This window comes from Lepidochelys olivacea (genome assembly GCF_965140295.1).
Source record: "Lepidochelys olivacea isolate rLepOli2 genome assembly, chromosome: 3".
NCBI classification, from domain to species: Eukaryota; Metazoa; Chordata; order Testudines; family Cheloniidae; genus Lepidochelys; species Lepidochelys olivacea.
In genome coordinates, this window is record NC_140413.1 from 100,836,368 (window position 1) to 100,858,102 (window position 21,735).

The window sequence follows — 21,735 nt, forward strand, 5'->3', positions numbered from 1 at the left end:
AGAATATCTTATTGCCCTTATATAAATCCATGGTACCCCCACATATTGAATACTGCATACAGATGTGGTCCCCTCATCTCAAAAAAGATATACTAGCATTAGAAAAGGTTCAGAAAAGGGCAACTAAAATGATTCGGGGTTTGGAACAGGTGCCATATGAGGAGAGATTAAAGAGGCTAGGACTTTTCAGCTTGGAAGAGAGGAGACTAAAGGGTTATATGATAGAGGTATATAAAATCATGAGTGGTGTGGAGAAAGTGAATAAGGAAAAGTTATTTACTTGTTCCCATAGTATAAGAACTAGGGGCCACCAAATGAAATGAATGGGTAGCAGGTTTAAAAGAAATAAAAGGAAGTTTTTCTTCACTCAGCACACAGTCAAACTATGGAACTCCTTGCCTGAGGAGGTTGTGAAGGCCGGGACTATAACAGGGTTTAAAAGAGAACTGGATAAATTAATGGAGGTTAAGTCCATTAATGGCTATTAGCCAGGATGGGTAAGGAATGGTGTCCCTAGCCTCTGTTTGTCAGAGGGTGGAGATGGATGGCAGGAGAGAGATCACAGTATAAACAAGTCATTGTCCATATGAAATTTTAGTTTGGACTGACTTCACTAGTGTTTTTTATGTAGTCTGTTGTAACATTAGACAAATATCTAGATGAGTTGATATACCCCCTGGAAGATCTCGGAGTACCTCCAAAGATACAGGAAGCCCTGATTGAGAACCACTAGTGTAGAATGCTGACCCTCATAGCTGCTCTCTCTGTTCTTTCCCATTTCTGACTTTGAAACAGAGGGGCATCTCGATTCTTACTTCCCTGCTCATTCTCTGATGGTAAGGTTAGCTGTGGCTTGCCTCTGGACCCAGCTGTGGTCTGCCATCTTTGAAATTGACCTTGTTCGCTAATAAACATCTGGGGTTTTGTTTGTTTGGAGCCAGGACAGTCTTGATAATAGCTTCCTAGTTGTGTAAGCATATATCTTCTGTATCCTGAAGGGCTTGTATTGTTATAACTGAGCTTGCATTTTTTTCTTTTGCTGTCTCTCAGGAAGGAACAAATTAAACTATTTTCTGTCTTGAAAATTTTCCTGGAAACTATAATCAGAAACTGAGTAAACTGGTAATTGAAAAACTCCATTTTTATACTTTGGACTTTTCCCCATTGGGATAATTGCACTTTTCTCCAGTTTATGACATTATGTATTATCTGTGCAGTAAATAAATTGCAATTATCTGGGATCATGTTCATCAACATTTTGTGTAACTGTGAAGCTACATATTTCATGTCTTTTGAGAATTCAGTGAAAGTGTCATTTATTTGGGGGAATGCAAGTGCCAAATTGTGACAGAGATAAAATACTAGTAGAATCTTACTGCAGTGTAATTTATGCTCAGACACTGCGAAAAAAAATTTCAGATGACATTAGACATCTTCCTTTACTAGGCATGCTATTTTTTCCCTTCTTTCTTTGCCATCACTCCCCTTCTGTTCTAATTTGTTACTTATTTATATGGTGCCACAGGAAGTACATGGCACGTAAAGACAAGGCTTTCATGTAGCAGAGATTGTCTAAGGCCCTGATCACTTTCTTTGCCATCACTCCCCTTCTGTTCTAATTTGTTACTTATTTATATGGTGCCACAGGAAGTACATGGCACGTAAAGACAAGGCTTTCATGTAGCAGAGATTGTCTAAGGCCCTGATCATGAACGGTGCTGAACGCTCACAACTCTCATTGTTTTCTTTGGGAGAGGGTGTTCAGCATCAATAAGGTTTTTAATATAAAGTGAAAGGCAAAGATTTGCATGTGAAGGGGTTTTTCTTTTTAAATCCAAAAGCAGACTCTTCTGTTATGAAAATTTGGCATGTGTGTGTAGTCCAGGAATTATCATGCTTCTGCTGAGGACAAGCTGGTACTGAGCCCTGACTCTGGGCTACTCAGCTGCACACACACACACACACGCACCCCCATTTTACACAACTTTAATTTATAGATTTCAAAGTCATTTTGAGGTCTTCTAAATTGGTTCTTTTAGGTGATTTGCACAAAGGTTCGCTTGGCTGTAGTGTTTGATAATGATAATCTGTTTATAATTCAAGAAATTACTCATTTTACCAAATACTCAAGATTATAGTAAATCAGCTATGTTTGATTTGATTTTCACTAATATTATATTTAGGCTTTGTAGCAATTTTTGTAATAACCATGATGATTGTATTTTCATATGCAGTAAAGACTGTTGGACAAAATTTATCATGCAAGCATTTTTTTATGTGTAGTTCCTGATAGAAAGAAAAGTTGTTAATTTTTTTTTTAAAACAAGCAGATTGACAGTATTTTAACAACCGTATGTATCAATATTCTGTATAAAGCAACTCCTAAAAATATATTTGAAGAATGGGTACTATCTAGCTTTCTCCTCAAATAGAAAACTCAGGAGTTGTAACTCAAATGGCCCAGCACATTATTTACTGAATTCTCATCTGTGTGCTACACATAAGATCCTGGAAAAGCTGGCTGTAGTCCCTCATCCCCTACTGTATGATGAGGTTTATCATAGGCTGGTGGAGGAAGTTCTTGCAGAAGCCTCTAATTTAGGATATTGACAGCATAGCATGGGGGGAAAAAAGTGGAGCACCTTAAACCAATGGTTCTCAAGCAGGGGTACGTAGAAGTCTTCCAGGGAGGTACATCAACTCATCTAGATATTGGCCTAGTTTTACAACAGGCTATATAAAAAGCACTAGCAAAGTCAGTACAAACTAAAATTTCATACAATGACTTGTTTATACTGCTGTATATACTAAAAAGTAATTTATATTCCAATTTTTTAATTAATGGTAAAAATGAGAAAGTAGTTGTTCAGTAATAGTGTGCTGTGAGTGACACTTGTATTTTTACATCTGTTTTTGTAATCAAGTAGTTTTTAAGTGAGATGAAACTTGGGTATGCAAGACAAATCAGATACCCGCAAAGATTACAGTAGTCTGGAAAGGTTGAGAGCTACTGCCTTAAAACCTGTTCTGGGAATTATCATGCTTCAGAGGACAAGCTGCTACTGAACCCTGACTCTGGGATGTCCAGCCGTACAATAGCAACTCCATTACTTCCTACCCACTTTGAGTTTACTCAGGCAGATTAACAAAACTCTGTCAAGAAGATGATGAAACTTGTGTCTGCTTGAACAGGTTTTATGTAAAAAGAAAAGGAGTACTTGTGGCACCTTAGAGACTAACAAATTTATTTGAGCATAAGCTTTCGTGAGCTACAGCTCACTTCATCAGATGCATTCAGTGGAAAATACAGTGGGGAGATTTATATACATAGAGAACATGAAACAATGGGTGTTACCATACACACTGTAACGAGAGTGATCACTTAAGGTGAGCTATTACCAGCATTTTAGTGAGTTTGTTTTCTTTCTTGCTTGTATTGTGGGATAGAAAAAACTATGATGACTAGTTGTGTTTTTGTATATTTTTTCGTCTCTCTTAGATTACAAGAGGTATTCAGGCTGTCCAAGACATAGTAGTACAAAAGGATCACAGGTTTTCCCAAGCAATGGTTCGTTATGGCTCCTTACATGTCACCCTGTTAGTGATGCATTTATCCAGCGAAGAAGAAGTTGGCATGTAAGTGTTTTGCTGTTAAATTATGTACATTAAAAATCTATTTCTTTGGTTGTAGGGGAATTCAGGGAAGAGGATCCCATTTTAATGTACATGTATAAAGGGTAACAATTCTAAATTTCCCAAGACTGATTATATACCTGGACTTTGGAATGTTCAGTACAACATACTATGGTGTATGCTTAACCCTTTAATTCTGAGTTGAAACTAAAGTGTGCCCTGTGGAAGATGAAAGTGTTTCAGTTCTCTCACCACCTTATAATGCTTTATTTAGGCAGAAAGAAAAGGAGTACTTGTGGCACCTTAGAGACTAACCAATTTATTTGAGCATGAGCTTTCGTGAGCTACAGCTCACTTCATCGGATGCATGCCGTGGAAACTGCAGCAGACTTTATATATACACAGAGAATATGAAAAAATACCTCCTCCCACCCCACTGTCCAGCTGGTAATAGCTTATCTAAAGTGATCATCAGGTGGGCCATTTCCAGCACAAATCCAGGTTTTCTCACCCTCCACCCCCCCACACAAATTCACTCTCCTGCTGGTGATAGCCCATCCAAAGTGACAACTCTTTACACAATGTGCATGATAATAAAGTTGGGCCATTTCCTGCACAATTCCAGGTTCTCGCACCCCCTCGCCCCCCTCCCAAAAACCACACACACAAACTCACTATCCTGCTGGTAATAGCTCATCCAAAGTGACCATTCTCCCTACAATGTGCATAATTAAGGTGGGCCATTTCCAGCACAAATCCAGGTTTTCTCACATGCATCCGATGAAGTGAGCTGTAGCTCACGAAAGCTCATGCTCAAATAAATTGGTTAGTCTCTAAGGTGCCACAAGTACTCCTTTTCTTTTTGCGAATACAGACTAACACGGCTGTTACTCTGAAACCTGTTATTTAGGCAGAGTTATCCATCCATGTCCCGTTCTGAACCTGCTCCTTAGGCCTGGTTTTTCATCTCTCTTTCTGCTGAGAATTAGTACAGGTAGTAGCTTCTCTCTGCTGGCTGACAGCTGCTTTTTCTTTTTTCTCTAGGTCAACCAACTTAGGTAGTTAGTTGATTTTAGCTACCTCAACAGAGCATGAGGAGATAGGTGATGTCACAGTCTCAGGTAGCTATATATAGAGCTTTAAAGATCAGTACCAACACTTTGAATTGCACTTGGAAGCAAATAGGAAGCCAGTATAGTCTGTGGAGTAGCCAATTTCATTAAGCAGTTAGGCTCCATTCTGCAACAGATGAGCTTTGAATGATCTCTGGTGGGAGTCCAACGTAGTTGCACATTATAGTTTCAATCTAGAAATCATAAAGGGTTTGGGAACTGTGACAGTCCACATACAAGAAAAATAGTTTCATTTATTTTGCAAAATACTGATGAATACCCCTCCTGGGACTTCAGAAACACTTGGGGATCCAACAGTCCCCTTAAATTGCATGCCTCCTTGAAGAAGGGTGAGCAAACCTTTCCAACAGTAGAGGCAGATGAATATTACGTTAGACCAAAGACAACTAGATCAAATGTGAGAGGGTGTGGAGACATCTGAGAGGACAGTATATCATTTATTAATCCATGGAACACAGTCATATCCATACAACTACAGTGTAGTATGATAGAAAACTAAGGTTAAGGTTCTCTTCTGAAGATTGTTTGACTTTATAGTTAATTTGTAAATTTAGTAAAATAATAAGAATTCATTGACAGAATTAACTGAGACTTTCCAAACTTTACTGTGTGTAAGTTTGTTAGTATAACATTTTTCAAAGCTGTTTTTATGAGTGGTGCACAATTTAGAAACCTTCATTTAAATTTAAACTACATTTTTTGTTTGGCAATTGCAGTTAAACATTAGCTGTTTGTTTCCTTTCTTTAGTCAATTTTTGTATTAGCCTTAAAGTTACTACATTATAGTAGCATGTGAATGTCCTCGTTTTTTCTGGTCTTCTTATTTAAATTGTCAAGTGGTTTTCAACTTTTACTCCAAATTATCTTGAGTTTTACCTAGGGCACTGCAAATAAATCAGGATGCATTAACAGAAAATGAATCAAATCCTTATTTAATTCTGTGGGAGGAACGCTTTACATGTTCATCTCCTTCAAGAGAGTTCTGTTTAAGGAATAAGACACAACAGTCACTGTTTTTGTTGGCATTGTTAGAAGACAAAGTACAAGGATATATGAAAGCGGCAAAGAGTCCTGTGGCACCTTATAGACTAACAGACGTATGAGAGCATAAGCTTTCATGGGTGAATACCCACTTCAGTGGATGCATGTGTTCACCCACGAAAGCTTATGCTCCAATACGTCTGTTAGGGTATGTCTACGCTACGAAATTAGGTCGAATTTATAGAAGTCGTTTTTTTAGAAATTGTTTTTATATATTCAAGTGTGTGTGTCCCCACAGAAAATGCTCTAAGAGCATTAAGTGCATTAACTCGGCGGAGTGCTTCCACAGTGCCGAGGCAAGCGTCGACTTCCAGAGTGTTGCACTGTGGGTAGCTATCCCACAGTTCCTGCAGTCTCCACTGCCCATTGGAATTCTGGGTTGAGATCCCAATGCCTGATGGGGCTAAAACATTGTCGCGGGTGGTTCTGGGTACATATCGTCAGGCCCCCATTCCCTCCCTCCCTCCGTGAAAGCAGCAGCAGACAATCGTTTCGCGCCTTTTTTCTTGAGGGAGGTGTTCTCTGCTTCTCCAGGGGCTGAAGCAGAGAATGTCGTAGAGGTCTCTGGAAGTTACAGATTGTGACTTCCATGATCTCCGTGACATAAACGTAGCCTTACGCATAAGGCCCTGCTCCCCTAATGGGAGAGGTACAGAGGTAGCCATCCAGAAAGAGCAGCAGGGAGAGCAGGCCAGTCTAGACCTGTTGTGCACCCTCATCTCCCCAAATCCTCTGTCCCCTGAAATACCAGGGCAGGAGCACATGAGCTTCCTCCTGCCCTGGGCAATGGCCCAAGGAGGCCATTGCTGCCTTAGGACAGCTGCTGTAGTGTAAGAGAAGCATGCTCTAAATGACTCCAGATGATTTCACATCCTGCTGAAGTCAGCAAAATTGTTAATTGAGCTAAACTGTGAAAGTTTGAGAAGTGGGGGCAATATGGGGTTGACTTCTAATTAAAGATTGATCCTGGAAGAGAGATGCAGAGAAAAACGGAGATACCTGGCATTAAAACAAAACAAAAGATGAAAGTAATACAATAGAAGAGGAAGCATTAAAAGCAAAATAAAAGTTTCTGTGAGATGGCCGGGGTGAAAGAAGGGCATGTTGGTTCAACAATAGGGGAGCATATTGGTTGATGTGTCTGTGCAGAGGAAAAAAAAAGGATATGGGGCTAGAATGGGAATATGGCTTGAGGAAACCACAATTAAAAAATGTAACTGAAGTACCTTTGACTGTTGCTCACATGTTATCGGTCTTTCAGTTTACTTTGTCTAATTACACAGTAGTCTCTTTGGACAAGGAATGTATCTTTTTTACATAGTTATATAGGTCCTACACAATGGGATCTTGATCCTGAGTGGGGATGTGGGCATTTAATAATAATGCTCTAGATTGCTTACAGTAGAGAATGAAGGTTTTTAGTTCTTTCCTGCATGTGTTCAAATCCATTCTTTCAAAAGATTAAAGAGTGAAAAGTTTGAACTGTGCTTTCTTTGATTTTATATACTTCACTAATTTCTGGTACAGACCACCACTAGGTTTACAGAAGGAGACAAAATGCTAAATAAGTTTTAACAAGTTTGGTTTCAGCAAGGTACATCTTGGCCCTAAGTTGCTCTCACATCTCAATGTTACAGCAAATAACTGGTAACTTAAATATTAAAGCATGGAAAGAGAAAGAAAGAAACAGATATAGCCCATATCTGACCCCCTCAGCACACATATATGAACAGTTGAAAGGGTTCTAATTTGTTTTGCCTATATTAACTTCATTTTTGTCAGACTTTTCTAAATTGTTAATTTAAAAGAGCTGAGATCCATACTTAAAATGTCATAATGTTTAGATTATATAATTCAGAAAAAACACGGACAGCTCCTATAAATCAGTTTTACATATTTCTGGAAGGATGTTTTGTTCCTGTTATTATTTCCTCATCCAGCTCTGAAATCTAGGGATCATTGTAAATTTCCCCTCTCATTATCTCTGAATGTTAGTTGAACTGAGTTTAAAAATGTATAACAGTACCACGTAATGGTAATCTTGTTTCAGTCAGAATAAGTAATATTTAAATGCTACTTGAGACACTTTATAAATGGAAAAATAGGAATATAGGGTCAAATCTTGCTTGTTCGTTTATATTAATATTGAAGAGTCTAGGAATATTTGCTTGGGTACAGTGACCAGGATTTGGCCCACCCACTCTACACTTAGAAAACAATTCTGAGTGCTATAAAAATGTTAAGCTAGGATACAGAAAAAAAAAGTATGAAATTGTATAGAAAGCCACTTTATTAAATCTTTCTATAGACCAACACATTATAAAAATCACAGACAACTAATTCTTCAACGAGACAAAGCCAAACTGAAAAGACACTGCTCTAATCCAAAACTGATCCTTCACAGCCCATCCATCAGGCAAAGTCTGAGTCAATAGATGGGCTTGTGAGGTATATTCAGTTAATGGGGGACCCAGTACCACTGTTAAAGGCCCTTTTATACGTTACCAGTTCCCAGATCGAAAAAGCTAGAAACTGTCAGCTTGATGTCCCAGTTGATGCCAACTGTGTGTGTGTGTGTGTGCGCGTGCGTGTGCTGTATGCACACACACAAAAAAAAGGGCGGGGGGGCGCGGAGGAAAACCATGTCTAAGGTAACCAGGACCTGAAACAAAATTAGCAGCCACTAGTAGTCTGTGGAACAGTAGGCTAATATGCATCATTTGTAATACCCTTCAAAGAAAGGCAGCTGAATCTGCCCTTGCTGAAATTTGAGAGACGTCTTCATGTATAGCTCCATGTAGAGCACATTGTAGTAATCCAGCCTGGTGGTAGAAAAGACCTGAGTGTCTGGGGAGGTGTACACGCATAAGGAACAGTCAGACCCCCTTTGTGAAGCACAGATGAGTAAAAGTACGTTTGTCCATTGATCCTATCTGGGCATACAGAAACTTACAGGTTTTATTTATATGGTGAAGGTCGCAAACTTCATTTTAAAAATTGGCAAGGATACCCTAATGAAAAGAACATATCACATCTGCTATTACCTCCCAGATGTTTTCCTAATTCAGCCAACATCACTTTACCTGAACTAGGTTTCAGTCAACCATCTAATTCTCACCCAAGCCCTCAGTACCACAGAGACATTGGAAAAGTAGAGGGGAGTGTATTCATATAAGATTATAAGAATGTACACACCCCATTGCAGGTTATTGAATGTGTGGGCATAACGAATGATCTAACCTACGATACCTGATAGGATACGAAAGTTTTTAGTTGCCATGGTGGTAGCTTGCTTATAAGAAGAATCATAGGGCTTGAAGGGACCTTGAGATGTCATCTAGTCCAGTCCTCTGCACTCATGGCATGCATGACTAAGTATTATCTAAACCAAATACTACAGATAGACTCTACATTTATTTTGATCTATCAGAGCCTCTAAGGGTACATCTACACTGCAGACTCCTTACATCAGGGTATAGAGTGCATACACTGCATGCCTCCTTAGCATGGGTACAAATAGCAACGTAGACAGTGAGGGACTGCTTAGGTGAGTAAAGACATGCCTGAATCCTTAAAGTATATACCCTATGTGGCTCCTTATACATCCAAGCAATGCCTCCCCCTTCTACATGGATACTTTTTAGCAGCATAGTGACCTGCTGCTGGAGTCTTCCCCACCTCTGGGAGTTGCTGAAGCCTTTTCCCTCCACAGGGGAACACTCCAGCACAGGAAAGGTTTTGGTAGGGCAGAGGCAGTGGGGAAAGGATCTATCAGCTCGCAGCTGCTGGAGCCTTTCCCTGCCGCAGGGAGTTGCCAGAGGCTCTCTCTCTCTACCACAGTGAAAGACTCCAGCTGTGGGAAAAAGCTCTGACGGGGTAAGACAATGTGGAGCTGCTAGAACTTTTTCTTACTGTCTCCCCACTGCGAGGGCCTTTCACTGATGTGTGTAGCTACATACTGCCTTGTGGACACAGCCTGCTTTTTACTGCAGTGTGTAGCTACAAGTATGCAGTGCCACCAGTAGAATATATCTATTTTGCAGGTAAATACTGCCACCTAGTGACTATAAAGTCAACATCCCATCAGTGAAGTTAATATTTCATTGACAATAACTAAGGAAAAATTTCATTGCAGTAGGTGGGGAATACTACCTACAAAACAATTTCCATCACCAAGTTGTAGGTCTTATTGCCCTTGTGGCACTAAAAATGTACTCATTGATCTCTACCTCCTTGAATCTGAAGGTCATTTCAAGACAAGGACAACTATTTCACGTATACAAAAAGGTCTGTTGAAAATGGTTATTAGAATGCTAATGGATCTTGTTTGTCAACTAAAGCATACATTTATTCTTATACCTGCATGCTACTTTTCTCCTATCAACAAGATAAAGTAAGGACAGTAATAGTGCTTCCTATCCCAAAAATCCCTAAGTGCTTTGTAAACTGATTACAGGGATATGCAAACTATTACAAAGGATCTGTTCAAGTACCACTAAAGTGAAACGCAGCATCTGTTTAACAGAACACAGTAATTTTATGCAATAGTTTAGGTTAGGAGGTGAAGTAAAACACCATATTCAGTTGAAATTTCAAGACAAATTAGGGAAGCAGAGTGTTAAGTAGCAAAGTTGGAATTTGGCCAGTACCCTGAAGATTTCTAGAATGTTTGAGCAAAATAGCTCTTGAAAGACTGAACAAAAGTATTCCCCCCTCCCAACAGCAGTCTGGCAGGGGACCCCAATCTTTTGTGGGGTACCTCAAAAATGACTGTCATTTGAAATTTCAGATTTAGCATGGTCATACTGTGGTACTTAAATGAACAGTGCATATTTGAAAAATACTCATTTTAAAAGTACAAACTTACGTTTGAAAATGCAGAGCGGCATAAAAACAGTAAGCAATTCTTATTAGATGTGATGCACAGGAGTTAAAAAGACATCTATTTGAAATCTAGTCTGTTTTTAAAAATGAGTTAAATAGTATTCTATGGTATTACACCTACCATTATGTCCCCCAAATAATTTGTGGTTTTATATTTTTTAATTTAAAAAATAAAATTCTCTCCTCTGTTGCTCTGTGAAAGACACAAAAATGGAAAAACTGACATATTAGTCAAAAGGAAACAAATGAAAATGACAATACACAAAGTAAGCAAACTGAAAGAATTTTTTCCCTTTGATTGTTCAGTTACTGTAATCTTAAAAAAAAAAATCACACTTAAAATTCAGAAAATTTTCCTACTATTGGTGCAAGTAATTAAATTGAAACTGTCCTGACGACTGTTAATAAGTGCCACAGGCTCAGTTAATTCAAAGCAAAGAGCAGAGCTGTAGGGCAAGAACAGAGACAGAAGGAGCCAGTGTTAATGAGACTTCCTTAAAGATGTGCCCAATGCTTGGATTTTGCCACAGGAATTAATGTTGGCTGAGTACTGAACATGTGCATTTGAAAATTTTAAATTCTTTAGGTGCACACTTATGCTCAAATCCTGGTTCCATTAGAGTCAGTGGGAGATTTGCCATTGATTTCAATGAGATCAGGATATTGCCTTTAAAGAACAATGCAGTATGCATCTTTACATAACTAAGTTATATGTTGAGTTTCAGAAACTGGTTAGGAGACTCACATACTCTCACCAGCTCTTTAATATCTTTGTTGTTCCCTCAACATGCATTTGCAGAATGTTTTTGCTTGTGTGTAGCAATCAAAGACCTCATTGCCCCTACAATGCTTCCCCAACATCAGATCTCTGTTTAACAGTCTGGGACGGGACTGGACTGCACTGTACTGATGCCAGGCTAGCCCAAGGTGTGGCCGTGGTCAGTCATATTAACAGTACCATCGCCTGGGACCAGATCCTCAGATGTAATCTGACATAGCTCAGAGCGCGGGGATTGCCAGAGAGCTATGCTGGGTTCTTAGCTTCTTCCAGACAGTCTCAGAAAGGCCTCTGTTCTGTGTCCTAGATACAGATCCATTTTTAACAAGTTTCAGAGTAACAGCTGTGTTAGTCTGTATTCGTAAAAAGAAAAGGAGTACTTGTGGCACCTTAGAGACTAACCAATTTGAAGTGAGCTGTAGCTGATGAAAGCTTATGCTCAAATAAATTGGTTAGTCTCTAAGATGCCACAAGTACTCCTTTTATTTTTAACAAGTGTGATTCCTTCTCCCTGGTTCCCAACCCTGGACTAATTAGCTGAGTCTCTACTGGGCAGAAGGTTACACCTGTAACACCCATGTTTCTGGAGAGTGTATGGTTAAGCGTAACCTTATGTTCCTGTAAAATAAATATTTTCTCAACAGCATCTATATTCTGATAGGGAGTTTAGACAGGAGGTGTATGAACACTAAGTGGATACATTGGTAAACACTCAGAAAACAAAATACTCTACTCGAGGCTTTAATAAATGTTTGCTCTGTGACCTTGGGGCAAGTCTGTTTCAGTTTTCTATAAAATGGGGCAAATTATACCTATACCACTGGTATAAGGTAACACAAAGGTGTTGAAAGGCTTAATTAATAAAATTCTGAGATCCCTGAATGGAAGACATGATAAATTAAATTAAATTATTACTATATCAAAGAGATTTTTCTTCCCTTCACAGAGCAGTTGGTGCTCTTTTAGAAAGCAAAGATGCAGTAGAAGAACTCCTACAAGGAAAACATTTGGATTTATCATTTCAAGGAATTGATCATTTTAGAAATGAAGTTGTATTTGTGAAGTTTGCAGTGAGCGATCATACAGCCATGCTTACGGAGATATCAGGTAAAATTTGTTAATATAATTACTAAGTGCTCAGAATGCTCTTCTAAGCTCTTGCTAATATAGGACTGTTATCCACTAAATGGGCAGTAAATTACAATTGGAGCTTAGACATTCTTCTGTTGGGAGGGCTGGCATTTCAGACAACAAAATGCATGGATTTTTTTGAGCTCCATGGAGGCCCTCTGCTTCTTCAGTAGTTCGTGGCCCATCTTTGTACTGTCCATCCCAAAATCCATGCTTACTATCTGCCCTAGAACCGCCCTCCTAAAGGAAGTTATCTACATCATGGAGGAGAAAGATATGTAAATTAATGTTGATTGAGTCAGGATTAACTTCCTTACAACATTTTCGGGGGTTGGGTGTGTTGAGACAGTGCAGCTCCATGGCTTCCCCCTTGATTCACCTCCTTCTCCATGCTCATACCTGAAACCTCATGGAGCATCCTGAAAAGGCTGACAAGGCAATAATACTCCTTCTCTCACCCTGGGTCATAGAACCATACAATTAGAAGGGATCACAAGGGTCATCTAGTCTAACCCTCTTCCCAAATGTTTATTGTGTCTAAACCATTCAGGACAGATGGCTATCCAGCCTCCTTTTGAAAACTTCCAGTGACCGAGCTTCCATGACCTCTCGAGGAAGTCTGTTCCATTGTCATTCTGTTATTACAGTTAGGAAGTTTTTCCTGAGATTTAATCTAAATCTGTTTATGCTGTAGTTTGAACGCATTGCCTCTTGTCCTGCTCTCTGTGGCAAGAGAGAACTTTTCTTCATTATTTTTATGACAGCCTTTCAAATATTTAAACGCTGCTATCATGTCCCCCCCTTAATCACCTCTTTTCCAAACTCAACATACCTAGTTCCTTCAGCCTTTGCTCATACGGCTTGCCTTCCATCCCTTTGATCATCTTTGTCACTCACTTCTGGATCCTTTCCAGTTTTTCTACGTCCTTTCTGTACATTCGTGACCAAAATTGGACCCAGTGCTCCAGCTGAGCCTAACCAGCGCCAAGTAGAGCAGTACTATCACCTCCCGTGATTTGCATGCTATGCCTCTGTTAGTGCAATCTAAAATTGCATTTGCTTTTTATGGTAACAGCATCACATTGCTAACTCACGTTGAGATTGTGATCCACCACAACTCCCAGATCCTTCTCAACAGTGCTTCTGCCAAGCCAGTTCCCCCCGCCTTCTGTATTTGTTCATTTGGTTTTTATTCTCCGTAGCACCTTACATTTGTCTGTTTAATTTCATTTTGCTGTCTATAGCCAAGTTCTCCATTCCATCAAATCCTTATAGCCTACCCTTGCTGTAATTGAGGTTATATCATCCATAATTAATCCCACTGGATTAGAAACAAACAACAAATAAAAGGTCAAATGCAGATCCTCTTCCCATGGGTGTGAAAGTTCCCCAGCCAGTGGGACATGGGCAGACCAGGAGAGGGGTGTGACCTGAGAATCTGCCTCAAAGTGGGCATGGGGTGTGTGTAAAAGTCCCTGTATTGGTCTCCGGGGGCACCCCCTGAACTCACACAGCTTTTGGTCTGACACCAGCTTTTGGTCAAACCACACCTCCATCCAAAGGCTCTGTCCTCCTCCTAGGTCTGACACCAGCGGAGCTAGGCTTCTCCCTTTTACATCTTCTCTCCAGGCCTGACATGCCTTGTATGCGTGGTAGGGCTGCTTGAGCCCCGTGCGGTCCATTAACCTCATCACATACACCCTGTAACAGTCCCACAGAGCTGTTTCAGCCTTTGAGCTGAAGGTAGCCTCTATGGAGGAGCTTTGGAGCCATGCTGCAGATTGTAGAGTGAGTATTCTTCCCCTGCCCCCCCGCCCCATGTATCTGCGCGGTACCTAGTCTGCTTCTCAGACTGAGTGCTGTGCTCAGAATTTGAGTTTAAATAAAAACAGCTATGGCAAACATAAAATGTTGATGGTGTTCCTACTGCAAAGTATTCTAGGCACATAAAATTCATTATTTTTTTAATATAAAAAGGTAATAATTACTTGGAAGTAGTGTCAGGTATAGGTGTCGACATTATTGTGTTAGCAGCTGCATGATTTTATTGTTTTCCTGGCAGTTGTGGGTTCATCGTGAAATTCAACAGATTGGAGTGTAGATATCACTACTATTTTTCTTCTTCTAAATCTAACTCCAATGTATTTTAGAATAGAAATGCCTGAAATAAATATTAAACTTATTTTGTGGCTCTTTTTTTAAGCCTATCATTTAGCAGACCATGTTAGTAACATATTATGTCAGATTATGGAAAAAGCCCTAATCTCTTTTCAAATTATTTAAAATTTTTAAATGGTTATTGAAAGCTCTAAATATCTATTATATATAAAAATACAAAAACAAACAGCATTTACTCCAAAACAAAAAGAAATAAAACCATTCTGGCCACAAATCCCCATAATTGGTGAACACATCCTTGAAGTGTAATGCTACCATGCAATAACTATACAATTGCTATTACTGCATTTTAGTTTTCATGATCCCAAGTTAGATTTTGAAAGGCATATTAGATTTTTTTATTATTATTATTATTTCCTCCCCCCCTCATGATTTCATTACAGGACAGAGTTAAGGTTGTTTGGGCACCTTAACTTGTATTTCCGTATACTTTTAAACTGTTTAACCTTAATATTTTGTATTTTCTGCGTTTGCAATGCTTGTTTTGGGGAGAATTACAGCAATGTATTATATCTTAAATTGTTGATTTGTACTATCAACCTTTGAGGGGTCAGGAGAAGAGAGTGGGGATTTGGGGAAGAAGGAAGCAGAAATGTCCATAGGCCTCAATAGGGGGTTGTGGGGAGAGGACTGTTTTTGGGGAAATGAACCACATTAGAGAGAATGTCACTATGGGAAGAAGAGATCTGTGCTGTAAGGACTTCGCTTGTATTGCAACCTCAGTGCCTATTGTAGCAAAGGCAGCAGTAGCATGGGGAGCCTTCTGAGTACTGGATGCCTAAGCTCACATGTGACCATGCAACCTGCAGTAGTAACAGATGGGGTCAAGTGATCTGCTACTGAGAACTTTTGACATGCGAGTCCAGTTTCTCTCATGTCACTGGCTCATTTCAACTAACAGAATTGTTGAATGCAGATTAGCTATAGAGGAAGGGTTGAGTTTTCTCTAATGTCAAAATAGCTTCCCTTGAGAGTGACCTCAGCTGTCAACTAGCCCATCTGTATAATCATAATTAAACATAGCAATTGTTAATAACTTAGGTTCATTATAACCTGATTTTTTCAAATGTAGTTTGTGCATGAGATTTAATGAATCAACTATATGAACATTTTGAAGAGTCTTTTATTCTGATATGGAGATCATTTGGGGGAAAAACAGTTCAACACAAAGTGCTAACTTCCTTAAAGGACACATTCTCAAATGAATTTTAGTTCAAACAAACGAAAGTATTTACTTGTAAAATCTCAGAAAACTCACTCTGGACTCTGATTCTGGGGAGGACGCATTATATTCTTAATAAATCAGAGGTTGAATCCATGCTTTAAGTGCAAAAAACTTTCAAATATAGACCTACAACCCCACTTCTTTGTAACAGCTATTGGCTTTGGCAAGTCAGATCAAACCTGTCATAAGATATAGTTCTTGAAGCTCAGTAAGTATGAGTCTCTCTCAAAAATAAGTGTAATATCAACTAAGATTCCAGTTCCGCTCTCCAGAAAAGCAGCAGATGGTGCCTGGGTCAAAACAAGAGAAGACACATCATTGCATCCCTCTAAAATCTGGGCTTAAAGTAAAGTATTTAATACAAATATCTCAGAGCACAAAATGTGTCTAGTTTGTCATTGTCCTTTTAAGTTATGCCAGCAATTTCAACTATTCCTTGGAAAGGTTCCCTTAAAGAGACTTTCATTAAGGATGAATGCTCCTTTGTGCTTTGAAGAATGTGAGATCACACCATTTTTTAATATGGGCATAACCCATATAGGACATTTTTCACAGTATCAGAGGTGATAGCTATCATATTATCTCTGGTACATCCCAAAAGCATATGTTAATAAAGGCTTGTTCAATTTTTCTATGCTTTCTCCAGTATCTCATGTATCAGTTCAGTTTCCCAAGCACCTTTTGATTTTAGAGTTTGTCTGTCATTCCGTCTTTTATAAGGTACAGACTAATAGAGGTAGGGAACTCATTCAGTGTTCTACACTAAAGTACACTGCTGCTGGGCACAATTTTATTATCTGAAGCAGCTCCTGAATTAGAGGTATTTCTAAAATCCAGCCTGCTGGAAATGGAATAGTGCTTTCAAATCCAAAGTGATTTCAGTGGTTTCTAGTATTATTTTTTCACATACTTTATGGCCTTAGTGTCTGTCATAAATATAAAGGGAAGGGTAAACCCCTTTGAAATCCCTCCTGGCCAGGGGAAAGCTCCTCTCACCTGTAAAGGGTTAAGAAGCTAAAGGTAACCTCGCTGGCACCTGACCAAAATGACCAATGAGGAGACAAGATACTTTCAAAAGCTGGGAGGAGGGAGAGAAACAAAGGGTCTGGGTCTGTCTGTATGCTGGTTTCTGCCAGGGATAGACCAGGAATGGAGCCTTAGAACTTTTAGTAAGTAATCTAGCTAGGTATGTGTTAGATTATGATTTCTTTAAATGGCTGAGAAAAGAATTGTGCTGAATAGAATAACTATTTCTGTCTGTGTATCTTTTTTGTAACTTAAGGTTTTGCCTAGAGGGGTTCTCTATGTTTTTTAATCTAATTACCCTGTAAGATATCTACCATCCTGATTTTACAGGGGGGATTTCTTTATTTCTATTTACTTCTATTTTTTATTAAAAGTCTTCTTGTAAAACACTGAATGCTTTTTCATTGTTCTCAGATCCAAGGGTTTGGGTCTGTGGTCACCTATGCAAATTGGTGAGGCTTTTTATCCAACATTTCCCAGGAAAGGGGGAGTGCAAGTGTTGGGAGGATTGTTCATTGTTCTTAAGATCCAAGGGTCTGGGTCTGTAGTCACCTAGGCAAATTGGTGAGGCTTTTTACCAAACCTTGTCCAGGAAGTGGGGTGCAAGGTTTTGGGAAGTATTTTGGGGGGAAGGACGCGTCCAAACAGCTCTTCCCCAGTAACCAGTATTAGTTTGGTGGTGGTAGCGGCCAGTCCAAGGATAACGGGTGTAATATTTTGTACCTTGGGGAAGTTTTGACCTAAGCTGGTAAAGATAAGCTTAGGAGGTTTTTCATGCAGGTCCCCACATCTGTACCCTAGAGTTCAGAGTGGGGGAGGAACCTTGACAGTGTCCTATGGTAAGTCTGCTTTCCCACGGTCATGTCCCAAAATCTCATTGGACATTTGCAAGAGGATTATACAGAGACAATTTTAGAAAGCTATGGTTAGATCATTTGTAAACTGATTGTCCTTTTCCAGGTCTCCCATGAAGGAGAATGAATGGTGGCTGTTTGTGACCTAACAGTTTGCGGGGTTGTTTTTTTTTTTTGTTTATTGGCCAGACTTATGTGTTTTGTATTAATTTAAAATATAATTGTACTGTTTGCTTTATCCAAGCCTGGATGGACACAGTACGTTTGAACTAGAGTAAATACCTAGTTGTTAGTGAGATGTAATGGAATGTTGAAAGGTGAAATATTTCAGCCTTGGTCTTCTCTATCCAGAGAAATCAGATATGCTACAGACCAGAATAAGTCTGAGTTTCAAAACTTCAGAGTAAATTATTCAGATCTTCAAAATATTCCCTGGCTAAAGTAGCTTGGGCATTGAAAGCCACCATCTATAAAGCTTTAAGAAAGTGAGACCACTTGTGAGTAATCTTCTAAATGATTTCAGATTAGTTGTCCAGATTGAGACTGGCATAAGATATGACCAGACTTTGACCCTTCATCTTCAGTAAGGCATTCACAGTAAACTCACTCATAGCTAGATCAATGTATCATTAAAACTTCTACATCAAGGTGTGAGGGGAAGGGGATAACAAAGATGGGTATTCTTGGGCAAGTCACCACTCTGTGCTTCAGTTTCCCCCATCTGTAAAATTGGGATATGATGGAGACCTCCTTCGTAAAGCACTTTGAGATCTGCTGATGAAAGATGCTATCTATATAAGAGAACTGAGGAGATCACTCCTCATCTTTTCAATGGTTGCAGTTGTAGCCTGCTTAAGTCATTCCTGAGATTTGGGCCTATATTCCAATCTCCAGACTTCTGCAGTAATATTTGCATTCATGTGGAATTAATTCTGAAACATCTTGGAGAGCTGGACACCTGAAGAAAATGGCAGAACTGAAATGGTCTGATTCATGTGACTTTGATAGAGTATTCTGAAATCTTTAACTGTCAGGCGTTTGACATTTAGACCTTAGTTGCGGCAGATTCCTGGAATCAAAGTACAGTATCTCTTAAATTCCCAGAGAGTAGTTATCTGTGGTTCACAGTCAGGTTGGAATGGCATACCAAGTGGGGTCCCACAGGGATCAGTTCTCGGTCTAGTTCTCTTCAGTATCTAAATCAGTGATTTAGATAATGGCATCGAGAGTACACTTAGAAAGTTTGCAGAAGATACCAAGTTGGGAGGAGTGCAAGTGCTTTGGAGGATAGGATTAAAATTCAAAATGATCTGGAAAAACTGGAGAAATGGTCTGAAGTAAATAGAATGAAATTAAATTAGGACAAATGCAAAGTACAATCAGTTGCACACTTATAAAATGGGAAATGACTGCTAGGAAGGAGTACCGCAGAAAAGGATCTGACGCTCATAGTGGATCACAAGCTAAATATGAGTCAACAGTGTAACACTTTTGCAAAAAAAGCAATCATCCTGTGATGTATTGTAAGCAAGACACGAGAAGTAATTCTTCCATTCTACTCCGTGCTGATTAGGCCTCAGCTGGAGTATTGTATCCAGTTCTGGGCAGCATATTTCAGGAAAGATGTGGACAAATTGGAGGAAGTCCAGAGAAGAACAAAAAATGATTAAAGGTCTAGAAAACATGACCTATGAAGGAAGATTGAACAAAAATTAGGTTTGTTTAGTTGGGCGTAGTGAAGACTGACAGGGGACATAACAGTTTAAGTATACAAAAGGTTGTTACAAGGAGTAAGGAGAAAAATTGTTCTTAATCTCCGAGGATGGGACAAGAAGAAATGTATTTAAATTGTAGCAAGGGCGGATTAGGTTGGATGTTAGGTAAAACTTCCAAACTGTCAAGGTAGTTAAGTGCTGGAATAAATTGCCTAGGGAGGTTGTGGAATCTCCGTCATTGGAGATTTTTAAGAGCATTTTAGACAAATACCTGTCAGGGATGGCCTAGATAATACTTAGTCCTGCCATGAGTGCATGGGACTGGACTAGATGACGTCCTGAGGTCCGTTCCAGTCCTGTGATTCTATTTGCCACAGTAGTTATGCCATTATTCTTTTATCACAAGTATACCATACTCTGAAAACAAACTCAATTTTCTGAATAAGAATAATGCTAAATCCCACTTTGTTTGGTCAATGAGTTGTGGGAATGAATCTTCAGTATATTGTCAGTTATTTATGTGTGTCAAAAATTAGGTTTCTTACTCTTTAAATAAGTACCTGTGTCTTTGGCATCTCAAAATGCAATCTTTTGAAGGTTTGGCATGGGTGAGAAAAAATTAGGCAGATTTTTGTACGTGTCCCATATGCTCAAAATGCCAAAACTTTATAAACAGGACAGAACAGAGACAACAGTATATTAAAAAAAAAAAAAATGAAGTCCTTCAAGGAACACAATGTAAAATACCAGCTAAGAATAAAATAATTCAACAAGACCCACCATTTAGTTTTAGTGTTTTGCTGAGAAAACAAAAAAAGATACTTCTTTAAATGCAAAGAGATGGCAATTAAAAAAAACCCCAACAGAACCCATTCAAGATAAAGGTGTATTTCTAACCTTAATAAAGTCAAGACCTCTTTTTTATTTCTGTTTCAGTGTTACACAGCATTAATATACAGTTCTTACTCAGGCAAATCTGAAGTCACTGGGGATTGGGACTGAGGTCCCAATTTGGGAATTAGCTCCACACAGGCACAGGGAGCTAACTGCAGGATTGGGGCTAATTCCACTGGATTTAATTGGAAAATGGATAATTTTGTTTGGACACCATAGCAGAGTGAAGACTCACTGGTGTGGCACCTTCTGCTGATCATCTGGGAATTAGCTCTTTCAGCACTCTGAGCGCCCTCTGCTGGCCGGTGTCTCGCCTGTACAGGTCCCATGTCCCTCCCAGACCCTAGTTCCTTTTACCCTGGGGTTCTGCCCCAACAGTACCCCCATACACCAGGTCTCCCCTCCCAGGGGAACCCCCAACCCTCTATACCCACCTTGCCTCAATGGCTACTGCCAGTCATCATCTAGCCCCTGTTCACTGGGGCAAACTGCAGTCTGGAATGGCCACTCATCATTAGCAAAGGGGTCAGACCAACAGCCTCAGCCTATTCCCAGGCTGTACCTCCCAGCCCCAGTACCTGCGTAGGCCTTTATCAAGGCCTTAGCCTGGGGAGTTACCAGGCTGGAGCTCCCCAGTTCCTCTTGCCCTTCCACAGCACTTCTCTGCTTTAGGTACCCTGCTCCCAGGCAGCTAGGCCCTCCTCCCTCCAAGGCTGGAGAGTGTCCTCCAGCTTCTGCCCCCCTCCCCCGGCCCTGATTGAACTGGCCACACCCATGGTCAGCTACTCCCTCAGCTGCTCTCACTCCTTTTTCCCAGCCACAGCCCTCTGCAGGGCTGCTTTTAACCCCTGTTCTGCCAGAGTGAGGCAGCCGCCCCACTACAGACACACACAATACAAATATTTAAAAAAAGATGTCCCCTTTTACATGTACCAGACCTTAAGACTAGTCTTACATATATAGAAAATGCAAGGTCAGTTGTGATGTTTGTATGTGTATGCAGGAGAATACCGAGCAGGAATAGGGAGGTGTTGTTACTACTATGTACAGTATTAGTGAGACCATTCCTGGAATATTATGGCCAGTTCCTGTATCCACAATTTAAAAAGCACATTGACAAATTGGAAAGGTTTCAGAAAAGAGTTAAGACTGATTTGAGGTTTGGTAAACCTTCCTTCTAGTGAGAGATTAAAGAAACTCAATCTATTTAGTTTAACGAAGAGAAAGTTAAGAGGTGACTTGA

At 39.7% G+C, this 21,735-nt stretch overlaps 1 protein-coding gene across 3 annotated transcripts in view; it reads left to right on the forward strand.

The window, feature by feature from the left end:
• The window catches only part of AKAP7 (A-kinase anchoring protein 7), a 133,046-nt gene that overhangs the window by 19,523 nt on the left and 91,788 nt on the right, over nt 1-21,735 (forward strand). For all 3 annotated transcript variants that reach the window (XR_014710996.1, XM_084624370.1, XM_084624371.1), the window contains exons 4-5: nt 3,500-3,636; nt 12,416-12,576. Coding sequence is in view for 2 of the 3 variants with exons in the window: in XM_084624370.1 (XP_084480496.1) it covers nt 3,500-3,636; nt 12,416-12,576 (298 nt within the window). In the remaining variant the exon portion in view is untranslated. The remainder of the gene's footprint in view (nt 1-3,499; nt 3,637-12,415; nt 12,577-21,735) is intronic.